This window comes from Scyliorhinus canicula, chromosome 19, assembly GCF_902713615.1.
Source record: "Scyliorhinus canicula chromosome 19, sScyCan1.1, whole genome shotgun sequence".
In the NCBI taxonomy this organism is placed as follows: domain Eukaryota; kingdom Metazoa; phylum Chordata; class Chondrichthyes; order Carcharhiniformes; family Scyliorhinidae; genus Scyliorhinus; species Scyliorhinus canicula.
In genome coordinates, this window is record NC_052164.1 from 97,134,839 (window position 1) to 97,156,873 (window position 22,035).

At 45.8% G+C, this 22,035-nt stretch overlaps 1 protein-coding gene across 4 annotated transcripts in view; it reads right to left on the reverse strand.

The window, feature by feature from the left end:
• The window catches only part of rnf214 (ring finger protein 214), a 48,586-nt gene that overhangs the window by 20,536 nt on the left and 6,015 nt on the right, over positions 1 to 22,035 (reverse strand). For 3 of the 4 annotated variants that reach the window (XR_005458202.1, XM_038779347.1, XM_038779348.1), the window contains exons 3-8: positions 19,082 to 19,598; positions 16,432 to 16,491; positions 15,085 to 15,225; positions 10,972 to 11,111; positions 3,663 to 3,731; positions 746 to 842 (exon numbers count right to left, since the gene is read on the reverse strand). Coding sequence is in view for 3 of the 4 variants with exons in the window: in XM_038779347.1 (XP_038635275.1) it covers positions 746 to 842; positions 3,663 to 3,731; positions 10,972 to 11,111; positions 15,085 to 15,225; positions 16,432 to 16,491; positions 19,082 to 19,598 (1,024 nt within the window). In the remaining variant the exon portion in view is untranslated. Of the gene's footprint in view, positions 1 to 745; positions 843 to 3,662; positions 3,732 to 10,971; positions 11,112 to 15,084; positions 15,226 to 16,431; positions 16,492 to 18,821; positions 18,962 to 19,081; positions 19,599 to 22,035 lie in introns of those variants that run through there. The other variant, XM_038779349.1, reaches the window with a different exon arrangement.

Below are 22,035 nucleotides of genomic sequence, written 5' to 3' on the forward strand. Positions count from 1 at the left end.
ACTGTGCAATAGCTGAGATATTAGATAAGACAAGACCCCAGAATTGAAACATAGGCCGAGAATTTTCCGTTCCCATTCTTTTCAGGCGGGTTTGATGGCGGGAGTAGAAAATCTCGCGAAAGACCCAAGTCGCGTTTAATGTCTCGCCGTGATTATTGCCATCCCACCTCGGCAGTGGCAGAGCAGGAATCGCCGGGAAAAGTATAATGCATTTGATAATTCCACCACCCCCCCCTACACCCCACCACACCCCACCATCCCACACATCAGAGGAAAATTAAATCAAGGCAGCATGAGTCAGGCCACTATAAATTATAGCTAGCCTCCCACAGCATGCATCTCGTGGTCACAACTCCCAGAGGAGCTCAGGTGAGTGCATCGCGCAGAGGGGGAATAGAGGGTCTGGCCCGGACACTGAGTGGCTTGTGAGAGGGTTGGGGAAGGGGGCGGAGAAAGAGCGGTATCCATTTGAACTTTTGTCCTTTAAAGGGGTGACCTTTAAAAATGGAGCTCCGACCTTATTAAAAAAAAACAGCTTTGTTGATGGGGCGGGCTCAATCAGAGCCCCCCCCCCCCCCTCAGCATTACATCGTGGGACCCACCACTTGGCTTTTTGGTTTCTTCTATGTTCTCAACAACACGGTGGGGAAAGCCGCTGTTTGATTCTGGTTTCCCCATCTGCTGCCGCACTCTGCCAACCACAGAGAAAATTCCGCCCAAAGCCTAAAGAAAGAAAGAGACAAACCTCCGCTTTCAGGGCACGCTCCGTCTGCTCCAGGATGTTCTTGTTGAGCTCCGCGTGCTGGCGTTTCAGCTTTGCCAAATCCTCGTTCAGTTTCTCTCTGCAACAGCCAGTCAATTGGCTGGATTAAAACGGGAGTGCTACAAAATCAGCGTTTAATATCAATAACCTTTATTTGTGTCCCAAGTAGGCTGACATCAAGCCCCTAGTCGCCACTCTCCGGCTCCTGTTCGGGTACACCGAGGGAGAATTCAGAATGCCCAATTCACCTCACAAGCACGTCTTTCGGGACCTGCGGGAGGAAACCGGAGCACCCGGAGGAAACCCACGCAGACACGGGGAGATGGTGCCGACTCTGCACAGTGACCCAAGCCGGAATCGAACCTGGGACCCTGGTGCTGTGATGCAACAGTGCTAACCACTGTGCTATCGTGCCACCAATCAGCAACCCGATGCTCAGACTTAATTTTCCCCTAAAGAATCACGAGACGGGGCATGGGGAAGAGAGAAAGAGAACGGAAAACTAATATCCGATTGGAGAGCTCTCGCAATGGATAGGACACAGGAAGGACGGGCCGAACAGTCTCCTTCTGCGCTGGGTGATTTCAGCTTCAGAGCGGTACAATTCTGGGGTCGACCCTGAACTGCGCTGAATCGAGAGCAGCACTGTCTGCAGTCTGACCACCTGCTCACAGACGATTCGGGTTTTCGAAAACCACCAGGAAGGAATGTTATTTATCCGTTCGACACGTTATTACACTAAAGTTACTCAAACCCATTAGTTTATCCCTCAATTTCTGTGTAAAATCTCTTGCAATATTGAAAGTAAAATCTGCCAAGAACCAGAACAATCAGGTAGCATTTCAGAACGTTATTTTAAATTAATTTTTATGCTTCAAACTATATTCCTTGATGAATACAGTGGCAGAGTGGTGCCATTTGATTAATGCACCAGAAAAAGCATATTTAATCAGATGCACTGTCCATAATCTGAGTAACGCGATTTTAAATAAGCAAAAATGATAGGGTTATTTACAAGGGTTAGCTTCTGAGTAATGCAGAAAAAAGACACGTTGTCAAAGTTTTGCATCTTGCACTCATCAGGGTAATTCACCAGTGTCTACTAAACAAAATAGTGCAGGTCATGAGGTGGGTGACGGGTGGGTATTGGGAGAGTCGCGGAGCGATCAGTTGCATCGTTCTCACGACTCTCACGATCGGGGGAGAAATGCCCAACGGGCGCTACCGGCATTGTTGGCGAGAATGGCAGCCACTGCCACCTTTTAAATAAGAGGAAAACGAGGCTGTGTGCAGTCTTTCGGCCAGAGGTGTCAGCAGTGAGCAGGTGATGCGGCCTGCATGTACACGTGTCATCAACACTGTACACTGTAGGTACATGTCTTTGGTACCAAACCACGGAGGAATGCTTCTTCCGTTTTCTAGCTGCTGGCAAGCAAGGCAAAATGACATTGCGATCGAATCGTTTTCTGACAGGCAATAGACGGCCAGAGACATAAATAGTCAGTTTATCTACTGGCCAGGATTTCACATCTGAATCTACTGGAGAGAGCTGCGCAGGAGAGTCCAGGGCAGGACAGAGCAGAGCTAACGTTAGCTGTGCACACAGCTCATATCCTTTGATTAACAGCCTGCAAAGAAGAAACTTGGGAGGAAAAGCAGTATAAAGATGATTTATTGAGATATGGTTTTGTCAATTGTGCCAATGCAAATAAGGATGCAAAGCCCATGTGTGTTATATGCAGGGATGTTCTGACAAATGAGAGAAGTTTCAGATTTTAAAGAGAGGTGGTGGGTGAAAACCTCCTCTTGAGGTTTTCTATCATTCATCTGTTAACTAGTGTATTCTCCATGGTAATACCGCTACCAGATTCAACTCGTCAACCAATCAGCATGCTCTGCTCATGAAGTATAAAAGTTGCTCCTTTTTAACGTTCTTATGAATTATCTCGATGAGTGCAGAACAGCATGTGTATTTTCAGTGATACTCAAGTTCTATACTACCAAATGATTAGTTTGTTTCTTGGTAGGTTTTCAAAAATTGCTTTCAGAAGTTTTTCCAATGTGTGCCAGTGAAGTTCCCTGTGCCCCAAAGAACCAGCTTAATTTGACGAATCTCCTCGAAAGCTAGAAAATGGGACACAATTGGTGGAAACTGCCACCGGAATTCTCCAGGGGCAGGTCGCCATTGGCCAGCTGGTTCTGTCAGTGGCGCAGCTGGTGACCGACGCAAATGGTCATCGACTTCCACGGGACCGGACGATCCGCGTCCGGCACCGGAAAACTCACCGCAGTGGGGGGTGGGGGTGGAATTCCTGCCCCAACGTTAATTAATTTGACCTGGGATTTGTGGTCAGCTCCCAGCGCAATGTTTTCCCAATTTTCCACCAAAGATTACGGCAACTTAATCCGCATTTACAATTCTGAGATCATTTGCAAGGATCTTTTCCCGTTTCAGGAAAACTATGCTAAAATTATAGAACAGTACAGCACAGAACAGGCCCTTCGGCCCTCGATGTTGTGCCGAGCCATGATCACCCTACTCAAACCCACGTATCCACCCTATACCCGTAACCCAACAACCCCCCCACCCCTTAACCTTACTTTTTAGGACACTAAGGGCAATTTATCATGGCCAATCCACCTAACCCGCACATCTTGGGACTGTGGGAGGAAACCGGAGCGCCCGGAGGAAACCCACGCACACACGGGGAGGACGTGCAGACTCCGCACAGACAGTGACCCAAGCCGGGAATCGAACCTGGGACCCTGGAGCTGTGAAGCATTTATGCTAACCACCATGCTACCGTGCTGCCAGCATTATCAGGGGGAACTCAAATGACATTTTTAACTTTGTCAGGAGTGGGTTGAGATCAAAAAGGGCGTTGGAGCAAAAACTTACTCTTTGTCCGATTGGTCACTGATCAGGATGGCCACCTGGTTGCCCTTTTCTTCCTGTTCCTTCATCAGCCTGGAAAGAAAGTGAAAGACTTGTAAAGCGACAGGGGTCAGACTGGGCTCAAAGGACAAGACCCAACCTTGGGGGGGGGGGACATAGCTGGAAATACTCAGCAGGTCGGGCAGCATCTGTGGAGAGAGAACATAATTAAGGCCTGTCAGCTGCCTACGATACAGTAAGCACATTGGCCTGCCCCTAAAGCCACCCGGAATTCTTCCAACCTGGCTCGGGACAGCTGCTGAAGGACTTCTTCACAACAGAGGATTCGGAGTCCACCTTGAGCAATGGAAAAGCACATGGAGAAATCAGGCCAACAGGCTACCACAGGGCTCAATGCTAGCCAACCTTTTTTAACATATACATATACACACATATATATAATGACCTGCCAACAATCACGTCACACCAGGTCATCATTGATGATGATATCTGTTGTGCCATTCAAGCTTTATCCTTCAGCTTTTGGCCAGGCTGATCCTTAGCCAAGTTGTTACAAAGCTGATGGACTACAGTACATGGCGCCTCATGTTAAATCTCCCTAAAACCTCCACAATGCTCGTGTCAAAAAAAAAATTTGAAAATCTACATGGATGGCCAGAGACTAAATCATGATCCCAAACCAACATACTTGAGAGTGATCCCAAGCAGGATTCTGCTCTTCCGGGACCACCTGAGCAAAACAGCAGCAAAAGGCGAAAACCAGAAAGTCTACTGACCAAACGTGCTGGACCTACGTGGGGCGTGTCTGCCACAACCCATGAACCTCAGCACTTTCCCCATCATACTCTGCAGCAGAGTACTGCTCACACATCTCGCTGCGCATCATAACTGGGGCCCTCTGCTCGACACCCCTCCCCTGGCCCCCTCACTTCACAAACATTACCACCCCCCCACCCCACCCCCTCATATATCCGACTGATGAAAACCCATAAGCTGGTAGAAGATAGCCGTGCTGCACCTCACTTGCCACTCCAAGGAGACCTGCTCAACCCATCTATCCACCCAACCCGCCATCCATCTCAAAGCTTCCTTCCTCAACAAGAACTACTCGCAGACAACCATTAGATTAAGGAATTGAAAAGCCCAGAAAGTCACTGACAAACTACTTGCTAGATAGGTTCAGAAAAAGCCAGGGCCCCTCTGCAACCAACCTCCACCTTTGGGTTTAGACATAAAGACATAAACAATGCTGCAGATTACCAAGGAGTGTCTCCTCTACAGACTAATGGTGGGTTAATCACCGTAAACTCAGCAAATGAGGTGGCTTTGGGGATTCGTCTTCACTGGGGGAAAAAGAAAGTCAATCTGTGGTCATCCTTAAAAAGGTCCTATTTAATAAATAACTATTCCTTTCGACAACTAAGCTCTGCCTGTGCACTGCAAGTGTTATTTCCCGTATTGTGTTGCCTTACGATTTCTACACACGTGATGTCTCGTCTTGTCATTAATCCGACCTTGGTTGTGCTATGAAGAAGCTTCCTCCACTGATTTATTCCACCGCTGTCCTCGCTACGCGCCCACATTCAGATGCTATCTATCCATGCCATCTCGGGTCTTCATCGCACAGGTTTTTCAGGCATTCTGCCTTACATGACCTCCTTTTCCAAACACTCTCGTCCTGTTCGCGCCATGCGTCTAAAAGACGGGAGCTTCCTTGATATCACTGCCTCAGACAAGTTCCCCAAAATACGCGTTAGATTAGAGTAATTTTAGCTCAACCAGCCCTGTGTTAAGCAGCCATCTTACCTGCACAATCTTCTCAGGAACAGCACACTCTAATGGAGTGTGGCTCCCTTGCAAGCATATTTACCCCTTGGGGAGGAGCAGAGATGGGAACATTGAAAAATAACGAGTGGGACTTTCCCACCAGCCCGCCGCGTGTTGTTCGGTGGAGGATCAATCAGATCCATCAGTCCCGCCATTGTCAATGTGGAGGCGTCCTGCTGGTGTCAACAGGATTTACCGTTGACAGCACCCCTCGTCGCCGGGAAACCCATGCGCCGGCGTGGTACTGGAATTTCCCGCCGGCATGAACAGCCGGTAAATCCCACCCTCTGGTTCTGCCGCGGAGTTCTTTGGGCCGCCTCAGTTGAAGGTTCTGAACAATTGCGACATTCAACATTGGTTACAACGAGTGACGGCTTCCTTCCTGCTACTGAACATCTGCGGAATAGTTTGAAAAATATTCCCTTCATGCATGAAGCCACAACACTGAAAAAAAAATGTAAATGAGATGGTTTAAAGCCGGCTTTCTGGCAACTGCAAGGAGTGGTGATACCACAGCCATGAAAACTAGCTTGGAAGAAGTAGAGGCAATAATGTTGTGAGCATAGTAGGAAATGCAGTCTGGACGATTGCTGTGATTAAATTTCCTCAAACTATCGAGTTCGGCAGCTCCTTGAAACCAGTATCTATTATAAAGCTCCTCAGGGATGCCTCCCCCTCTCTCCAAAAATATATATACTATTCTGCACAAAGACTTGGAATTTATTGTGGAAATCACATCCTTTGAAATACTATTCCTTCACAATCAGAATGGTTACAGCACAGGAGGAGGTTATTTGGTTCTTTGTACCTGTGATGGCTCTCAGCCTCCCTGCACTTCCCCTGTATCCCTCCAAATTTCCCATCTTTAGATGCTTATCCAACTCCTTTCTCAAAGCCACAAGTGAACCTGCCCCCGCTATCGGACAGCATCTTCCTGATTGGAACCACTTACTCTGAAAAAACATACTCTCCTCATGTCGCCATTGCTTCTGTTGCCCTTCATCTTGACTCCGTGCTGCTGTTTCTCCACCCTGCCACTAGTGGGGGCAGTTTCTCCCTATTTACTCTGTCTCGAACCCTCATGATTTTGAAAACCACAAGTAAATTTCCTTTCAACTATCTCACCTCTTTAGGGAGACCCACATAACTGAGGTCCCTCGAGAACCATTCTCATAAATCCTGTTCAGGCCCCTCTCTAAACCCTACACATCTGCCCTACAGTGCGTCGCCCAGACTTGGACACTATATCGCAGTGGAGGCTGAACTCCCTGTTTTAATAAAGGTTCATGCCAGCTTCCTGATTTTTTGCAGTATATGCCTTCATCTATTTAAAAAAAATTTTTTTTTAAAAGAGTATCCAATTCTTTTTCCAATTAAGGGGCAATTTAGCATGGCGATCCACCTAATCTGCACATCTTTGGGTTGTGGGAATGAGACCTGTTATATTACTGGTTAGTAATATGTCATTACTCTTTGCTTTACATTTCCAGAAGGATCTGATGGCGTGATTCTCAAGAAACCACTAATCTTTAACTCAAAGCAAAATAGGTTTAATGAATAACGAATCAAATAATGTTGAGTTTGTTCACTCTTGCAGAACTGCAACCAGTGATTAAGTAATTCAGAATAAAGTATTAACTATATTTAACTGCACGTGCTAACTATGCTATTATCTATCTCTAATTCTAATGACCTCTCTATTCACCTGAGGAAGGAGCAGTGCTCCGAAAGCTAGTGATTCAAAACAAACTTGATGGACTTTAACCTGGTGTTGTAAAACTTCTTACTACCTCTCTAACACACTGCTATCTAGTCACCCCTGGTTCAAAGAGACCCAAGATCCTTTGAGTTCACATATTTATACATGAATCTAGTGCTACCATCTAGTGATTGTTAACCCTTTATATATCTCATATCACTACGAGACCCAAGCAGATATGTGGAGAATGTGCAAACTCCACACAGACAATGACCCAGGGCCGGGATCGAACCCGGGTCCTCAGCTCTATAGCAATCTTGGATATTCCCACAGCGATCTCTCTGTTAAGTTTTAGTGCATTTTAATGCAGAGTTTAAAAGCCTTAGACGCAGCCGATAAGCAGTTAGAGGCATGTCTGAAGAACTGCCTTAAACATAAAAGCGGCAGGGATAAAAGACAAAGGATGCTATCTTTTTGCCTTGGCAAGACTAGCTTTCGTTATCTGGGGGTCCGGATGGCCCACAATTGGGCCTCACTTCATAAATTAAGTTACACTAATCTGTTGACAGTATCAAGTCAGACTTAGAGAAGTGGCATAACCTCCCCCTGTCCTTGGCAGGGTTCAGGCGATTAATTTTTTTTAAATTCTTACTCGTTCATGGAATGTGGGCATCGCCAGCTCTGCCAGCATTTATTGCCCCTCTCTAATTGGCCGTGAGGGGGCAGTTAAGTGTCAACCGCATTGCTGCGGGTCTGGAGCCACATGAAAATGAAAAAATGAAAATCGCTTATTGTCACGAGTCGGCTTCAATGAAGTTACTGTGAAAAGCCCCTAGTCGCCACACTCCGGCGCCTGTCCGGGGAGGCTGGAACGGGAAGCCATGTAGGCCAGACCAGGTAAGGATGGCAGATTTCCTTCCCTAAAGGACATTAGTGAACCATATGGGTTTTTACAACAATCGACAATGTTTACATGGTCATCACTAGACTTTTAATTCCAGATTTCTTTTAGTGGATTCATATTTCACCATCTGCTGTGGCGGGATTTGAACCTGGGACCTCAGTGTACTCTGGGTCTCTGGATCCAGTGACAATACCACTACGCCACCAATTCCCAAAAATGAATGTACTCCAAAGAGTTTCACTTTGTTTCAATATCCTCCCCCTTTTTCCTCCTCCAGTGCTTTTTTGTCAAAATTCAACAAATTAATGTCCTCCTTTATTTGGGCAAGTAAAGACTCCAAGGATCCATGAGGCTCCAAAGAGAGAGACAATCGAGGGCCTGGCTCTACCCAATTTATCATTTTACTATTGAGCAGCCAATATTCAGAAGGTATTGGTGTGGTTCAGCGACCCCAGTTCCATATGGGGTCAAATGGAAGCGGGTTTCTGCACTGTTTCTAGTCTTCGCGGAGCAGTTACTGAGCCGTTGCCTTTCTCTCCAGTAGGATTTTGCCTGAATGCAGTGATGGTGTCCACCCTGACATTTTGGAAGCAGTTCTGGCAGCCGTTTGCGTTCTGTTCCCTGTCTTTTCTATCCCCCCATTTGGAACAACCACCTTTTCCTGCCAGCAGTTTAAGTCATGGGAGGGGAAGGGTCTGGAGACCTGTTTGTGAAGGGCAGGTTTGTCAGTTTTCAGGTCAGCTGTTAGAGGGCTTAGTTTATTTTGTTGGTCAATGTTAATATGTACTTTAGCTGGTTGGTCTCTTTCTTCTATTGTGTAATTTTGGTTAATTGTAGTTGTATAGTTCTATTATGGAAAATCTTTAATAATAATATTTTTAAAATTTTGCCCCCTAGTGTTTCTCAACTTTATCCATGCAGATTCCAGATTGTTGGAGCCAATATCCTTCCTCAATATTGTACTAATTTCCTCTTTAACCAGCAATGCAGCCCCACCGCCTTTTCCTTTTAGTCTGTCCATCCTAAATACCAAAGACCCCTAGATGTTCAATTCCCATCCCTGGTCACCCTGCAGCCATGTTTCCGTAATCCCGATTATGTCATACCTGTTTACATCTATTTGTGCGATTCATTCATCCACTTTATTGCGAATACTCTGTGCATTAAGGCACAAGGCCCGAAGGTTGTCTCTTTAACATTTCTTGTCCTATTATCATTGTTTTTCACTATAGCCCCGTTTGATTCTGGCCCTCGATTTCCCCACCCATCACGTTCCCCCAAATGTTTTTTGTTCTTGTCCGTGTTTGCCCATCCTCGGACACCTTGCACAGGTTGCCAATCCCCGAGTCACTCTAGCAAATACTCCCATCAGCCCTGGTCCTGCCCAGGTACAACCCGTTCAGTTTGTACTGGTCCCACCTCCCCCTGAACCTCCCCCTTGGGCCTATCCCAATGTCTCAGGAATCTGAAGCTCTCCCCCTCACACCTCCTCTTTATCCATGTATTCATCAGATATATCCTGCCATCTCTACTGACTAGCACACGGCACTGGTAGTAATCCTGAGATCACTACCTCCGACTTCTCACCTTTCTTCCCAACCCCATATACTCATCCCTTTTTTACCTATGTCGTTTATATACCAATGCGAACCATGATCCTCTTGCATTCCCTGGTGATCACCCATTTTCTTCCTGCCTGTAGAGTCTTAGTCTGTGGCGAAGCCACCTCTCTATACATGCTATCCACCATGCTCTCCAGTTCGTGGATGTCCCAGTTACCCCAACTGTGGCTCCAGCTCCCAAAATCAAGGCTTCCAGGTGCTTCAGTTCGAGATACTTCCTGCACACATGCTGGCCCCCAGGCACTTGGGAAGTGTTCCTGGCTTCCCACGTGGAGCAGGAGGAGCACACCACAGCTTTGCGCTCTCCTGCCATGACTTTTAAACCTTTTGGAAGATGCTTAAAATCAAATGTCAATTACTCTCGGGCCCTTCTTACCTACTCCTCATTACTACAGAATATAGCCGTTACAAACTATAGACCACAAAATAAAGCCTGTCCAAACTACGAGCGCTAAAAGTAGTAAATACGGACGTCAACTCAGGAGCTGTAAACAGAAAGCTAGCACTCCGATTTTTCACTGCACTCGCGCGCCTTTTTCAATCACCAGCCTCCGTTCTCAGGCTCACATGATCTTGCGCTCTTTTATCCTCCCGGCTCCGTTAAAAGATAGTGCATCTTTATTTTTTTTCCATCTTGTTTGAAACATTTCTCTTCCCTAAATATAAAACATTGAAAATGGGGAGTGGGTGGGAAGAAGGGAGACCGGTTGGCCTACAGTCAAGCATCATCCAATTGGGTACTGAGTCTTTGCTTTCCTATTGGCGTAGGAAGGTGCAAGGATGGATGTGCTGGCCGACCATTGGCTGCAGCATGGGGGCAAGTCTTTTGCCGAAACCACCAGGAGTACATTTAAACACAGTTGGAAAACCTAATCCATCCTCCTGCCTCAGTTCAAGATCTGAAATGAAATAATCTGGCCTTAATTCACAGAACCATTTTTACTACTTTACGAGTGAAGTTCGTTCAGGCGTTTGCCTCTTCTCACATCCCACAGAACGAAAGAAAACCCAGTATCAACTGGTGCCTCATAGCTTCTCTCTCTAAGCAACCCCACTTTTCCTCGATCTGTACAGTGTATCCAAGTTCAACCTATTCGACCTATTCATTATTACATCAGTTATAATCAAACAACTGCACGGTCAGGAATCTGTTTAATAATCTGGAAGACCTGCCACATAACAATATTGGAGCATTCCCAATTTGCTTCCTGTGCAAGACAACACCTCTCAAAATAAACCAGCAACAAAACGTTTGCGTACCATTTCCCATTCTCGTAAAGCCTGGTGACTTCGTTCTTCAACTCCTGTTCTTTTTGAACAAACTCTTTCTTCTCCTTTTCAGATTTCCTCTTCAGTTCTTCCAATTTTACCTTCATCTCCTGGACCTGCTTAACATTATCCTGCACGGTGTGTAAAAATAAATAAGTCATTCATGCGTCAGTCATGCAAACTTGGCGGTCATGCTAAAATTAAACATCCTTCGTAAAAGCAGTTTCATCCATTTTTGCATCATGGGAGTGTTTTAGTTTAAGATGCAAATTCTGAAGACATCATCAGCAAAAGAAAGTTTTTTTAAAAATTGATTGATCTTGACGGTAGGAATTATCATGAGAGGTGTGTTATGGGTCAGGGTTTAGAGAACCCCAAAGTGTATCATAGAGTTCACCTGACCCACGACCTTTAATAGATTGTGGTTATAGGGAGCACAAGGGCCTACTTTACAGGTGTGATGCAACAGAGATCCAAAGTACTTTTTAAAACAACACCTTTTTAAATTATGAATCCAGTTAACACTTTATAAACCCACAGTAAACATCTTAACAACTATCAACACCAATAATCCCCACAGATACAATATTCTAGAAGTAACCCATTAGAAAACTTTCCTAACAACATCCATAAGACCAAAAGACCCTTTTTACAGAAAGACAGCAGGTTTAAATTCTCTACAGAAACAGGTATTACTTTGAAATCACCCAAATAATCTGGAGACAGTCTTTAGATTGCAGAGAGAGATCAATATACAGTTGTATGCTTTGCCTGCAGCTATCCAGCTCTGAAAACGAAACTAAAACACACTGGAACTGCCTGCTCAAAAAAGAAAGTGAAAGCCCAGCTCCACACCCACTCTGGCATCACTGCAGCTATTTCATAAATACCCATTCCATAAAGGTACATCCACTACAGCTATTTGATAAACCCCCAGTTCTTAAAAGTACTCTCCCATGACAGGTGGTACATCAGATGTGGGCACTTCACATGCAACCATGGCTGTTTATTCAGCTCCAGCACAGAGACAGCCTCAGTCAGTCCACTAATGGTTCATTTCTCCTATTTCAGACAGAATCACGAAATGCTTTTGCAATTCTACACCAGGATCCCATGTGGACGTATTTGTTTCATTGTCACATGCCCTTGTTTTATTTCACGCCTTATATTGATACTCGCATAGGTTGTCTGACCTCCACAGCCTTAGTCAGTGCTTCAGCAAGATCACCAGCATTTGCCGGCAAAAACAACAATAAGCTCAACAGCAATGCTGATGAAGAATAGCTCATATTAATTATGTGTGGGGGTGGCACGGTGGCGCAGTGGTTAGCACTGCTGCCTCACGGTGCAGAAGGCCCAGGTTCAATCCCGGCTCTGGGTCACTGCCCATGTGGACTTTGCACATTCTCCCCATGTCTGCGTGGGTCTCACGCCCACAACCCAAGAGATGTGCAGGGTAGGTGGATTGGCCACGCTAAATTGCCCCTTAAATTGGATAAGAAATTGGGTACTGTAAATTTATATTAAAAAGTTAACTTTGTGACTGTTTAACTTTGGAAACACATCCCACTTATACTGCAATGACCAAGATCGAGGTCAATAGCTACGGTACTCATGTTAGCCAGGCAGAAGCTCGGAAGGAACTGAATGATCCTACTTTTCCAAGTGTTTAAACCAACTTTGGGTCAATTTAAAAAGTGGCCCATGGGTCACGATTCAGTGGAGCGAGATTCCCTGTGGTGTGAAAACCCGGAGGCTAAATTCAGTTGTTGCTCTCCCCAGTGGAATAAGGATTTATACAGCAAATTTAGCACTGCTTTAAATCACTTCAAAGCACATGTAAACATTTCAGTGCAAACAAATCTCAGCTCCAAATAAAACAACAGATATGTTAAACTTGAATAGTTGCTATCTTCTAGCCGTCAGTGTAATTCAAATTTTATCAGCGGAGAATATGGATATTATATTTTAAGTTAACTTGTAACAGGATTACTCCTTGGTAGACAGTTCGGAGTTTGAAATCCACTCTACAAAATATTACGCAACATTTTTAAAAATTAATTCTCGGGATGAGGTCGTCACTGACAAGAGAAGCATTTGTTGCCGATCTTTAGTTGCCATCGAGAGGATGGGAGTGAACGGCCTTCTTGAAGAGCACCAATTTATATGCTGAAGTTACACCGAGAGTGCTGGTCGGTAGTATAACGACACCCTAGGCTGGCACGCGGTCAATGCCAGCCCCACCTGCCCCCGAGTCACAACACAAGTGAGTGACCCAATAACTTATTAAAATCCCAGACATCGGTGGCCCTTGGCTTGCAAGTTAAAAAGTTCATTAGCAATAAGATTAATGGTGAAATATGCAGCCGGTACAGTTGGTTCAATATTAATAACTACCTAACATCTACTGTATCTTGCCCCCCCCCCCCCCACCCTCTACGCATGATGCAAGACAGACAAACACAGAGGGGGGGGGCGCAGGGAAATGAAAGAGAAAAAAGCCGTTGCTTCAGATGATGGGTCCTCGCAGGCTTCCACCACAGTAGCTTGAGAATCACAGTCCTTGCTTTACAGCATGTACTCTCAATGTTCCTGGTGAGACAGAGTCCCCGTTTCATCCGACTTTGCTCTCTGTTCGGGGCCCACCATCAGCACCTGCTTTCAGGAATCCAACACACAACAGGCCTACTGAAGAGACTGGATATGTTGGGAGAGGTTTAGCAACCACTTTCTGGATCTTTTCCCTCCACTGACAGAACCAAAAGTGAAACAAAACCGGAACCTCATGACTTTGAAAACATCCTAGTGGGATCAGATCCAATCAGCACCCGTTACCAGGCATTGCACAGCCCTTTGGGCCAATTCATTGGCCACGAGACAAATCAATCCAATCAGGTCATCACTGAAGCCAGCTAATCTCCAATCACAGTCTAAAACAGCACAACCTTCTGGAATCTGCTTGTTTATATTAAAAGCTTCTTCTTGTAGGTTGCTTAGCTTTAAAATCAAAGGTCCATTAAACATTGATGGATCAGAAATGTAACGGCACAAATAAAAGAAAGGGAAAAACAAGGGAATAGACAAGAAATACACAAGGAGGAACAGGAAGGACCCTTACACTAGCAGCCCAGGTTCTGACACAGTGACAGTGAAGAAATGTCCAACAGTGAAGTAATGGCCAAGAAAGAATGGAGTTTTAGTTGGTTGGGAGCTTCAGGTGACGATGTACCCATGCACCTTCTGTTGGGTCCTTCTAGGTGGAGAAGGTTTTGGGTTGTCAAAGATGTCTTTATGCTCGGTATGACTCCAGCCACTGGAGTTTTCCCACCGACTTCAATTTCAAAAAGAATTATTCTAAAAATAGAACTTTCAATTTTGTCATCATTACAACAAAAGATCTTAATTTGTGCAGTGGAATATTTTAAGAGTGCTATGATTATTATATAGAAAACTAAACATGGAAATCAAACCTACAGTGAAGATTGGAGGCCATTCGGCCTAGCGAGTCTGCGCCAGCCCTCTGAAAGAGCACCCTATCTAGGCACATGGCCCCCCACCCCATCCCCGTGACCCCACCTAACTTTTTGAACATTAAGGGGCAATTTATCGTGGCCAATCCATTTAACCTGTACATCTTTGGACTGTGGGAGGAAACCTACACAGACCCGGGGAGAAAGTGTAAACTCCACCCAGACTGTCACTCAAGGCTGGAATTGAACCCAGGTCCTTGATGCCATGAGGCAGCAGTGCTAACCACTGTGCCACCGTGCTGTCCCATCAGTGTCTATATTACATCGTTAAATAAGAGTATGGGCCCTGAACCCACGACTTTCTGATCCCTGGAGAACAACTCTAGCACAACACAATAGAAGTTAAACTTATTCTCCACCATTTTCTTGGGACCAATATTTATCCCTCAACCGATGTCGCTAAAAAGGAAACTGCTCATTATAGTGTAGTCGATGAGAGCTTGCTGAGCACAAATTGGCTGCCACATTTTCTGCATTACTGAAGTGTAGTCTCTAATGTAAAGTGCGTCACTGGCTGCAAAGCCACATAGGGTGTCAATTTAACACAAGTCTTTCTATCTATTGACTATTTTACCTGGTAAATATTCTGTTCTTCTTCCTGTCGCTGCTGAAGCCGTCGAACTTTGACTTGGAGCTGGTTCTCCATCTGCGTCTGTCGATCCAACACCTCCTGGTATCGATCCTTCAAAACCTCTCGTTCAGCTGTCACTTCATTCTGAAACAGTCCCACAAGGACACATTTAAGAAAAGGTAATAACTCAACCCATGGAGCAAATCCTTCCTGCAATGAGCGTGTGCAACTATGTTTCACAAAACTCTGCCCGAGTTGTTTAAAAAAATGTTTAAATATTCGCTCATGAAATGTGGGCGTCGCTGGCTGTGCCAGCATTGTTTGCCCATCCCTAATTGCCTGAGGGGGGCAGTTAAGAGTCGATCACATTGTTGTGGGTCTGGAGTCACACGTAGGCTAGAGCGGGTAAGGACGGCAGATTTCCTTCCCTAAAGGACAGGAGTGAACCAGATTGTATCATGGTCATCATTAGACTTTTAATTCCAGACTTTTTTATTGAATTCAAATTTCACCATCGGCAGTGGCGGGATTTGAACCTGGGTCCCCAGAGCATCATCCTGGGTTTCTGGTTTCTAATCCAGTGACAATACACTACGTCAGTCAATGATTCATCAATCCTAAATAGGGAGCCCAAACAACATTAAGTGTGAAATGCCTTGCGCGGTTTTAAATGGATTCAGCAATGAATGGGTACTTGCTGTCAAATATTGCCATTTCTAAATTGCCACTGCATGGGGAGGGGGTGGCACAGTGGTACTGTCAGAGATCCAGGGTAATGCTCTGGGGTCCTGGGTTCGAATAGCAGTATGGCAGATGGTGAAACTGGAATTCAATAAAAAGTTGGAATTAAAAGTCCAATGATGACCATGAATTCACTGTCGATTGTTGTAAAAACCCATCTGGTTCACTAATGTCTTTCAGGAAGGAAATCTGCCATCCTTACCTGGTCTGGCCTTGAGGTGACTCCAGACCCACACAGCGATGCGGCTGACTCTTAACTGCCCCCCCCCGTCCCCCCCCCCACTGAAATGGTCCAGCAAGCCACTCCGTTCAAGGGCAATTTGGGATGGACAACAAATGCTGGCAGCAACGGCCACATCCCAAGAACAAATGTTTTCTTTCGCAATTTCTGGGATTAATTGGAAACAGGTCCTGAAGGTTAATCGCCGCGATAACTAACCGTCCACCTGCGAATATCACTTCCCCAATTCCTGGGCGGATTTTGGCAAGCTAATCACATGCATGGAGTGGACGCTGTAAAACTTCCCTGATCACTGAAAAGGAATAATTGAATGCTGGGACCCAGCAGTATAGTTACCAGCAATAAGGTGTTAAGTGGTACTTACTTACCATGTACCTTTTAACATCCTGGTCAGTATTGACCACTGCATCTACAGTAACACGGTCTGTCTGGAATAGAAAACAGCAGCTTATGTTTCCAGTCCTGAGCAGATTCACAATTTGGTAGAAGTTAGAAATTTACTTAATAAAGGAAATTAAAACAGTCTTGCAAAAAAAATGGAAAGGAAAGCTTAATGGCATCATGAACGGAATTTGATATGAATTCTTGTTACAAATGTTTGCTTAAACCACAAACAATGTCGTACTTAAGAACCTCAGGATCTCTCTGGAGATTCTGAGTGAAAGGTGAGGTAGAGAGGTATAGGGTGGAGGCACCGAAATGAACAGCAGTGGGTTTAAATTGGGGATGCCCAAAACAGCAGAAGGAGAGGATCGCAGGTACCTCAGTGGGCTGTGGGAATGGAGGATTACAGACGTAGCGAGGGGCAAGAAGATTTGAAAACAAGCTTGAGAATTTTAAAATCAAGGTGCTTAAAGCGGTCTGCAAGGTGACCAACTCTTGGGGAATTAATTAAGGGACGCTTCAGGGGAGTGGTGGGTTCGCTGGCGAATCATCAGAAGCAGTGGAAGTGGATGCTTGGAAACCTGAGAGAGCGGGGTATGCGCGTGTGAAGTGTCTTAACAAATCTTGCTGGCGGCAGGCTGCAGAGAAGAGAGCGTACAGTGGACATGGATGGGCAGGTAACATACTTCAATTAACACAATTATGGGCAAAACACGTCCTGGGTAGATCTGAACCGGGGCACAGGAGAAACGCATCAAACACGGGATGGTCTTAGAAAACCCAGGAAAGTTGGTCACGCTCCTTGACCGGGGTCCAGTGTCGGTCAGTAAGCACAGGAGGCGATAGGGAATGGGTCTTGTTGCGAGTTAAGACACAGGCAGCAGAATTTGGGGGAAACTGATGTTTACAGAGAGTAGAACGTGGGAGACCTGCCACGAGTGTGTTGGAATCGTCGAGTCTGGAGCCAATGACGGCATGAGTAAGGTTCTCGGTGGTAGATGAGCAGAGACAGGGGGTAAAAGTCAGGCAATGGAGGTGGAAATGGGCAGTCTGCATGATGGTGTGAATGGAATTGGCAATTCACCTCAGGCTCAACAAAGGCACCGAGGCTAAAAACAACCGAGATTAATCTCAGCCCGTTGCAACGGAGGGGGATGGTAGTCAGTAGAGAGGGAAAGGAGCTTGGAAGGGGGGGGGGATGAAAACAATGCTGTCAGTTTTCTCAATATTTCAGCTCATCCAGCACCGGATGTCGGATAAGGGGTCTGAGAATTCAGCAAGGGTGGAGGAATCACAAGAGGTTGTAGTGAGTAGAACTGGGTGCCATAAACATACATGTTAAAACTGATTCTGTGCCTTCAGATGATCTTGACAAAGGGCAGAATATAGATAAAAAATAAATGGAGGTCAAGAATAGATTCTTGGGAGACACCAGAGGCAACGGTGCAGGAACAGGCAGAGAAGCCACTGAAGGCGATTCTCTGGCTACAATAAAAATGGAACCAGGTCACAGCCGTCCCACCCAGCAACAAGACTGCGGCAAGAGAAGACCATAAGACATAAGAGCAGAATTAGGCCACTCGGCCCATCGCGTCTGTTACACCTTTCACCATGGCTGATACTTTTCTCATCCCCATTCTCCTGCCTTCTCCCCACAACCCCGATCCTCTTTTTTAATATAAATTTAGAGTACCCAATTATTTTTTCCAATTAAGGGGCAATTCAGCATGGCCAATCCACCTAACCTGCACATCTTTGGGTTGTGGAAGTGAGACCCACGCAGACACGGGGAGAATGTGCAAACTCCACACAGTGACCGGGGCCATGATCGAACCTGGGCCCTTAGCGCCTGATTCCCTTACTAATCAAGAACCTATCTATCTCAGTCTTAAAGAAACTCATTGATTTGGCCTCCACAGCCTTCTGCGGCAAAGAGTTCCACAGATTCACCACCCTCTGGCTGAAGAAATTCCTCCTCATCTCTGTTTTAAAGGATTGTCCCTTTAGTCTGAGATTGTGTACTCTGGTTCTAGTTTTACGTACAAGGAGAAACATCCTCTCCACGTCCACTCCAACCAGGCCTCGCAGTATCCTGGAAGTTTCAATAAGATCTCCCCCCTCATCCTTTTAAACTCCAACGAGTACAGACCCAGAGCCCTCAACTGTTCCTCACACGACAAGTTCTTCATTCCAGGGATCATTCTTGTGAATCGTCTCTGAACCCTTTGTAAGTCCAGAACATCCTTCCTTAGATACGGGGCCCAAAACTGCTCACAATACTCCAAATGGGGTCTGATCAGAGCCTTACACAGCCTCAGAAGTACATGTTGGACACTGGCAGATAGGTTGAGAAGGACAGGGAGGGAAAGTTTACCTTTGTCACAGTCACATTGGATGTCATTTATGGTCTTGATAAAAGTTGCTTCGACACTATGCCAGAAACCTGATTGGAGGGATAAATATTGAAAAGACAGCACCTCTGACGGGGCAGCACTCACTCAGAACTGCGTTGCGAGGGTCAGCCTAGGCTGGGTGCTCAAATGCCTGGAGGGGGTTTTCAACCGAGAAGCTTCTGACTCATAATGAAACTATATGACACGCCTATTTCCTGTGTACATTCTGGCTTCGCCTCACCTGCACAGAGGAATCTGTATATCTTGTCAATCTTGTGAATTGTTTCAAATCATTGTGCTCCTTGTCCAGGGTGTCACGTGGTTCCTCGCTACGGAGTGTTATTAGTGTTGGCACAGTGTCGCCAGTGCTCCATTTCTCTCTACTTTTCCCAAAACTATTCGTCAGCTCATTGCCTCTTAATGGTTCACCAAGGAGGACCTTTGGGAACTGGCCATCCGGCGTATCAGTTAGCCAACTCTGCCCGATGCAGTCGGACACTAGAGGATGCAGTGTTTCTCTATCATCAATAAAGGGCACAGACTGCCGGAGTGCAAGGACCATTCTTAACTCTGAATGGGCATCCATTACATCCGGTATATCGTCAGCAAATTCATCCTCTGCGCTGTTTTCTGGGTCAGATTCATAGATGTTATCAGAGTCCTGTGCGAGTGATCCAGGATATTGTGGAGCGGGGAGCACTATGGGCTCAGAGCCTGCAGGAGGGGCCTCTTCCTCAGGCGGAGACAGATCGGATTCACTGGGAGGGGGGGAAAACAAACAATCAGCATCGATTTGGTCTTATTCAAACATAGAATATCCTGCATTTCCCTCCAATCACAAGGGGGAAATCGCACCAAAGCTCCAATGCCGAGTTCACCCCCAACACCAAAATCACCATAGCTCTGGGGAACCCAGCATTCGGCTGCAGAGGGAAAGAGCAACATATATTAACCAGCAGTTTTAATATATAAATTCGTTAGCCCACTTGAGTGCAAAAATAATCATTTTTATTAGTGTCACAAGTAGGCTTACATTAACACTGCAATGAAGTTACTGTGAAAATCCCCTCGTCGCCAATTCACCTAACAGCACGTCTTTTGGGAATTGTTTGAGGAAACCGGAGCACCCGGAGGAAACCCACGCAGACACGGGGAGAACGTGCAGACTCCGTACAGCCAGTGATCCAAGCCGGGAATCGAACCCGGGTCCCTGCCACTGTGAAGCAATGGTGCTAACCACTGTGCTACCGTGTTGCCCATGATCAAATCAAGGCCGGCATTCCAAGTGCAGTACCGAGGGAGTGCTACACTGTCTTTCGGATGAAACATTAAACCAAGACCCAGCCTGTCCTTTCAACAGTAAAGATCGCTACTTCGAGAGAAGCAAGGGAATAATCCTCTGTGTTGGGGTCAATATTTATCCCTCAATCAACAAAATCAGGTTATTAAGGGGAGATGGCCACACAACGGTAACGTCACAGGACTATTAATCCAGAGGTCCACGATTTCGGGACATGGATTCAAATGGTAGCTGGTGTAATCCAAATGTAACTAATAAGTCTGTAATTGAAAGCTAGCCTCAGTGTTGATGACAGTAACAACCATCTGGTTCACTAATGTTCTTTCGGGACGAAAATCTGCCATTCTTGTCTGGTTTGGCCGACACGTGACTCCAGGTCCATGGCAATACGAATGACTCTTAACTGCCCAGAAAGGGCCACCAACAAGCCACTCAGTTCAAGGGCAATTACGTTCGGATCTTGCCAACAATCCCCACATCCCACGAAAGAATATTTAAAAAAATTACTGTTTGTGGCGGCTTACAACGAGCAAATTGATCCCGTGTTTCTTACATTACAAGAAGGAAAAAAACTCAAAAGTACTTCACCGTCTGTAAAGTACGAGGCGATATCCAGTGGTCTGCGAAAGGTGCTATAGAAACTAAAGTCTCTCTTTTCTATCTTTAGCAGTGTATTTTCAAATTTGGCCAATCAATCCTATCAAAGCACTCCCACAGTGCATATGGCTGTAAAATGGAAGTAGTTTAAAAAAAAAAAAGATTTACTGTAGCGTCACTTGAGAGTTCTGAGCAGAATATTTTCCCAGTTCTGTTGGCCACAGCGGCTATCCAGCACTCAGGTAAAAGTTGGCTTCCGATGCAGAGCTAGCCTGTCACAGCTGCACCTTCTTTATAATCTTTATTGTCACAAGTAGGCTTACATTAACACTGCAATGAAGTTACTGTGAAAATCCCCTAGTTGCCACACTCCGGCACCTGTTCGGGTACACGGAGGGAGAATTCAGAATGTCCAATTCACCGACCGAGCACGTCTTTCGGGACATGTGGGAGGAAACTGGAGCACCCGGAGGAAACCCACACAGACACGGGGAGAACATGTAGACTCCGCACAGACAGTGACCCAAGCGGGAATCGAACCTGGGACCCTGGAGCTGTGAAGCTACAGTACTAACCACTGTGCTACCCACCTTGGAAGAAATTTGCAGGAAACATGAATAAGCACCTCCGTTGAGAAATGAAGGGAGCTGACCAACACCGCTCATTACAGACAGTCTGGTTTTCTATGGGCCACGTTTAGTTAGAAACTGAAAATTAGATTACCCAAATGCATTCACTCAGAATCGCTGTAGTCAGTGAAGGCAGGAGACAGTGCATCTGCTGGGGCCGCGTGCCACAAGTCCCAGAGCTGAAAACCGGTGTAGCTCACTCTGTTATCCTGTCTCTTCCAGCATGCATTTTTTAAATTTGTAGATTGTACAACTTCAAGTAGGTAAAGGAGGGATAGGTAGGCTTGGGAAATATCCAGGAAACCACTAGTTTTCACGATAGAGAAATCCAGGACCCTGGGCTGAATTTCCATGTGGGCGGAAAGGTGGGTGCTGAATTGCAGCTGCCCCCACTTGTGATTTTGGTGAGGTGGGTGTCTGAAACCCTATTTAGGAGCAGGTCTGAACCTTGTGGAATTATTTGGATAATCTGAGCACCCTTTTGGTGAGGCAGGTTACCCTTTTGGATATGGTCCAAGGAGACCTTTGGGGGAAGGCCAGATGCTGTTTGGGCTTGTTAATAGTAGGCATAATCAAGCATAAATTCATTGGAACTGTTAAGCTGTCAAGGAACTGTCAACCATGTCAGAGAACTGTCAAGCAGTCAAGGGATTCAACACTGAAGGTTAA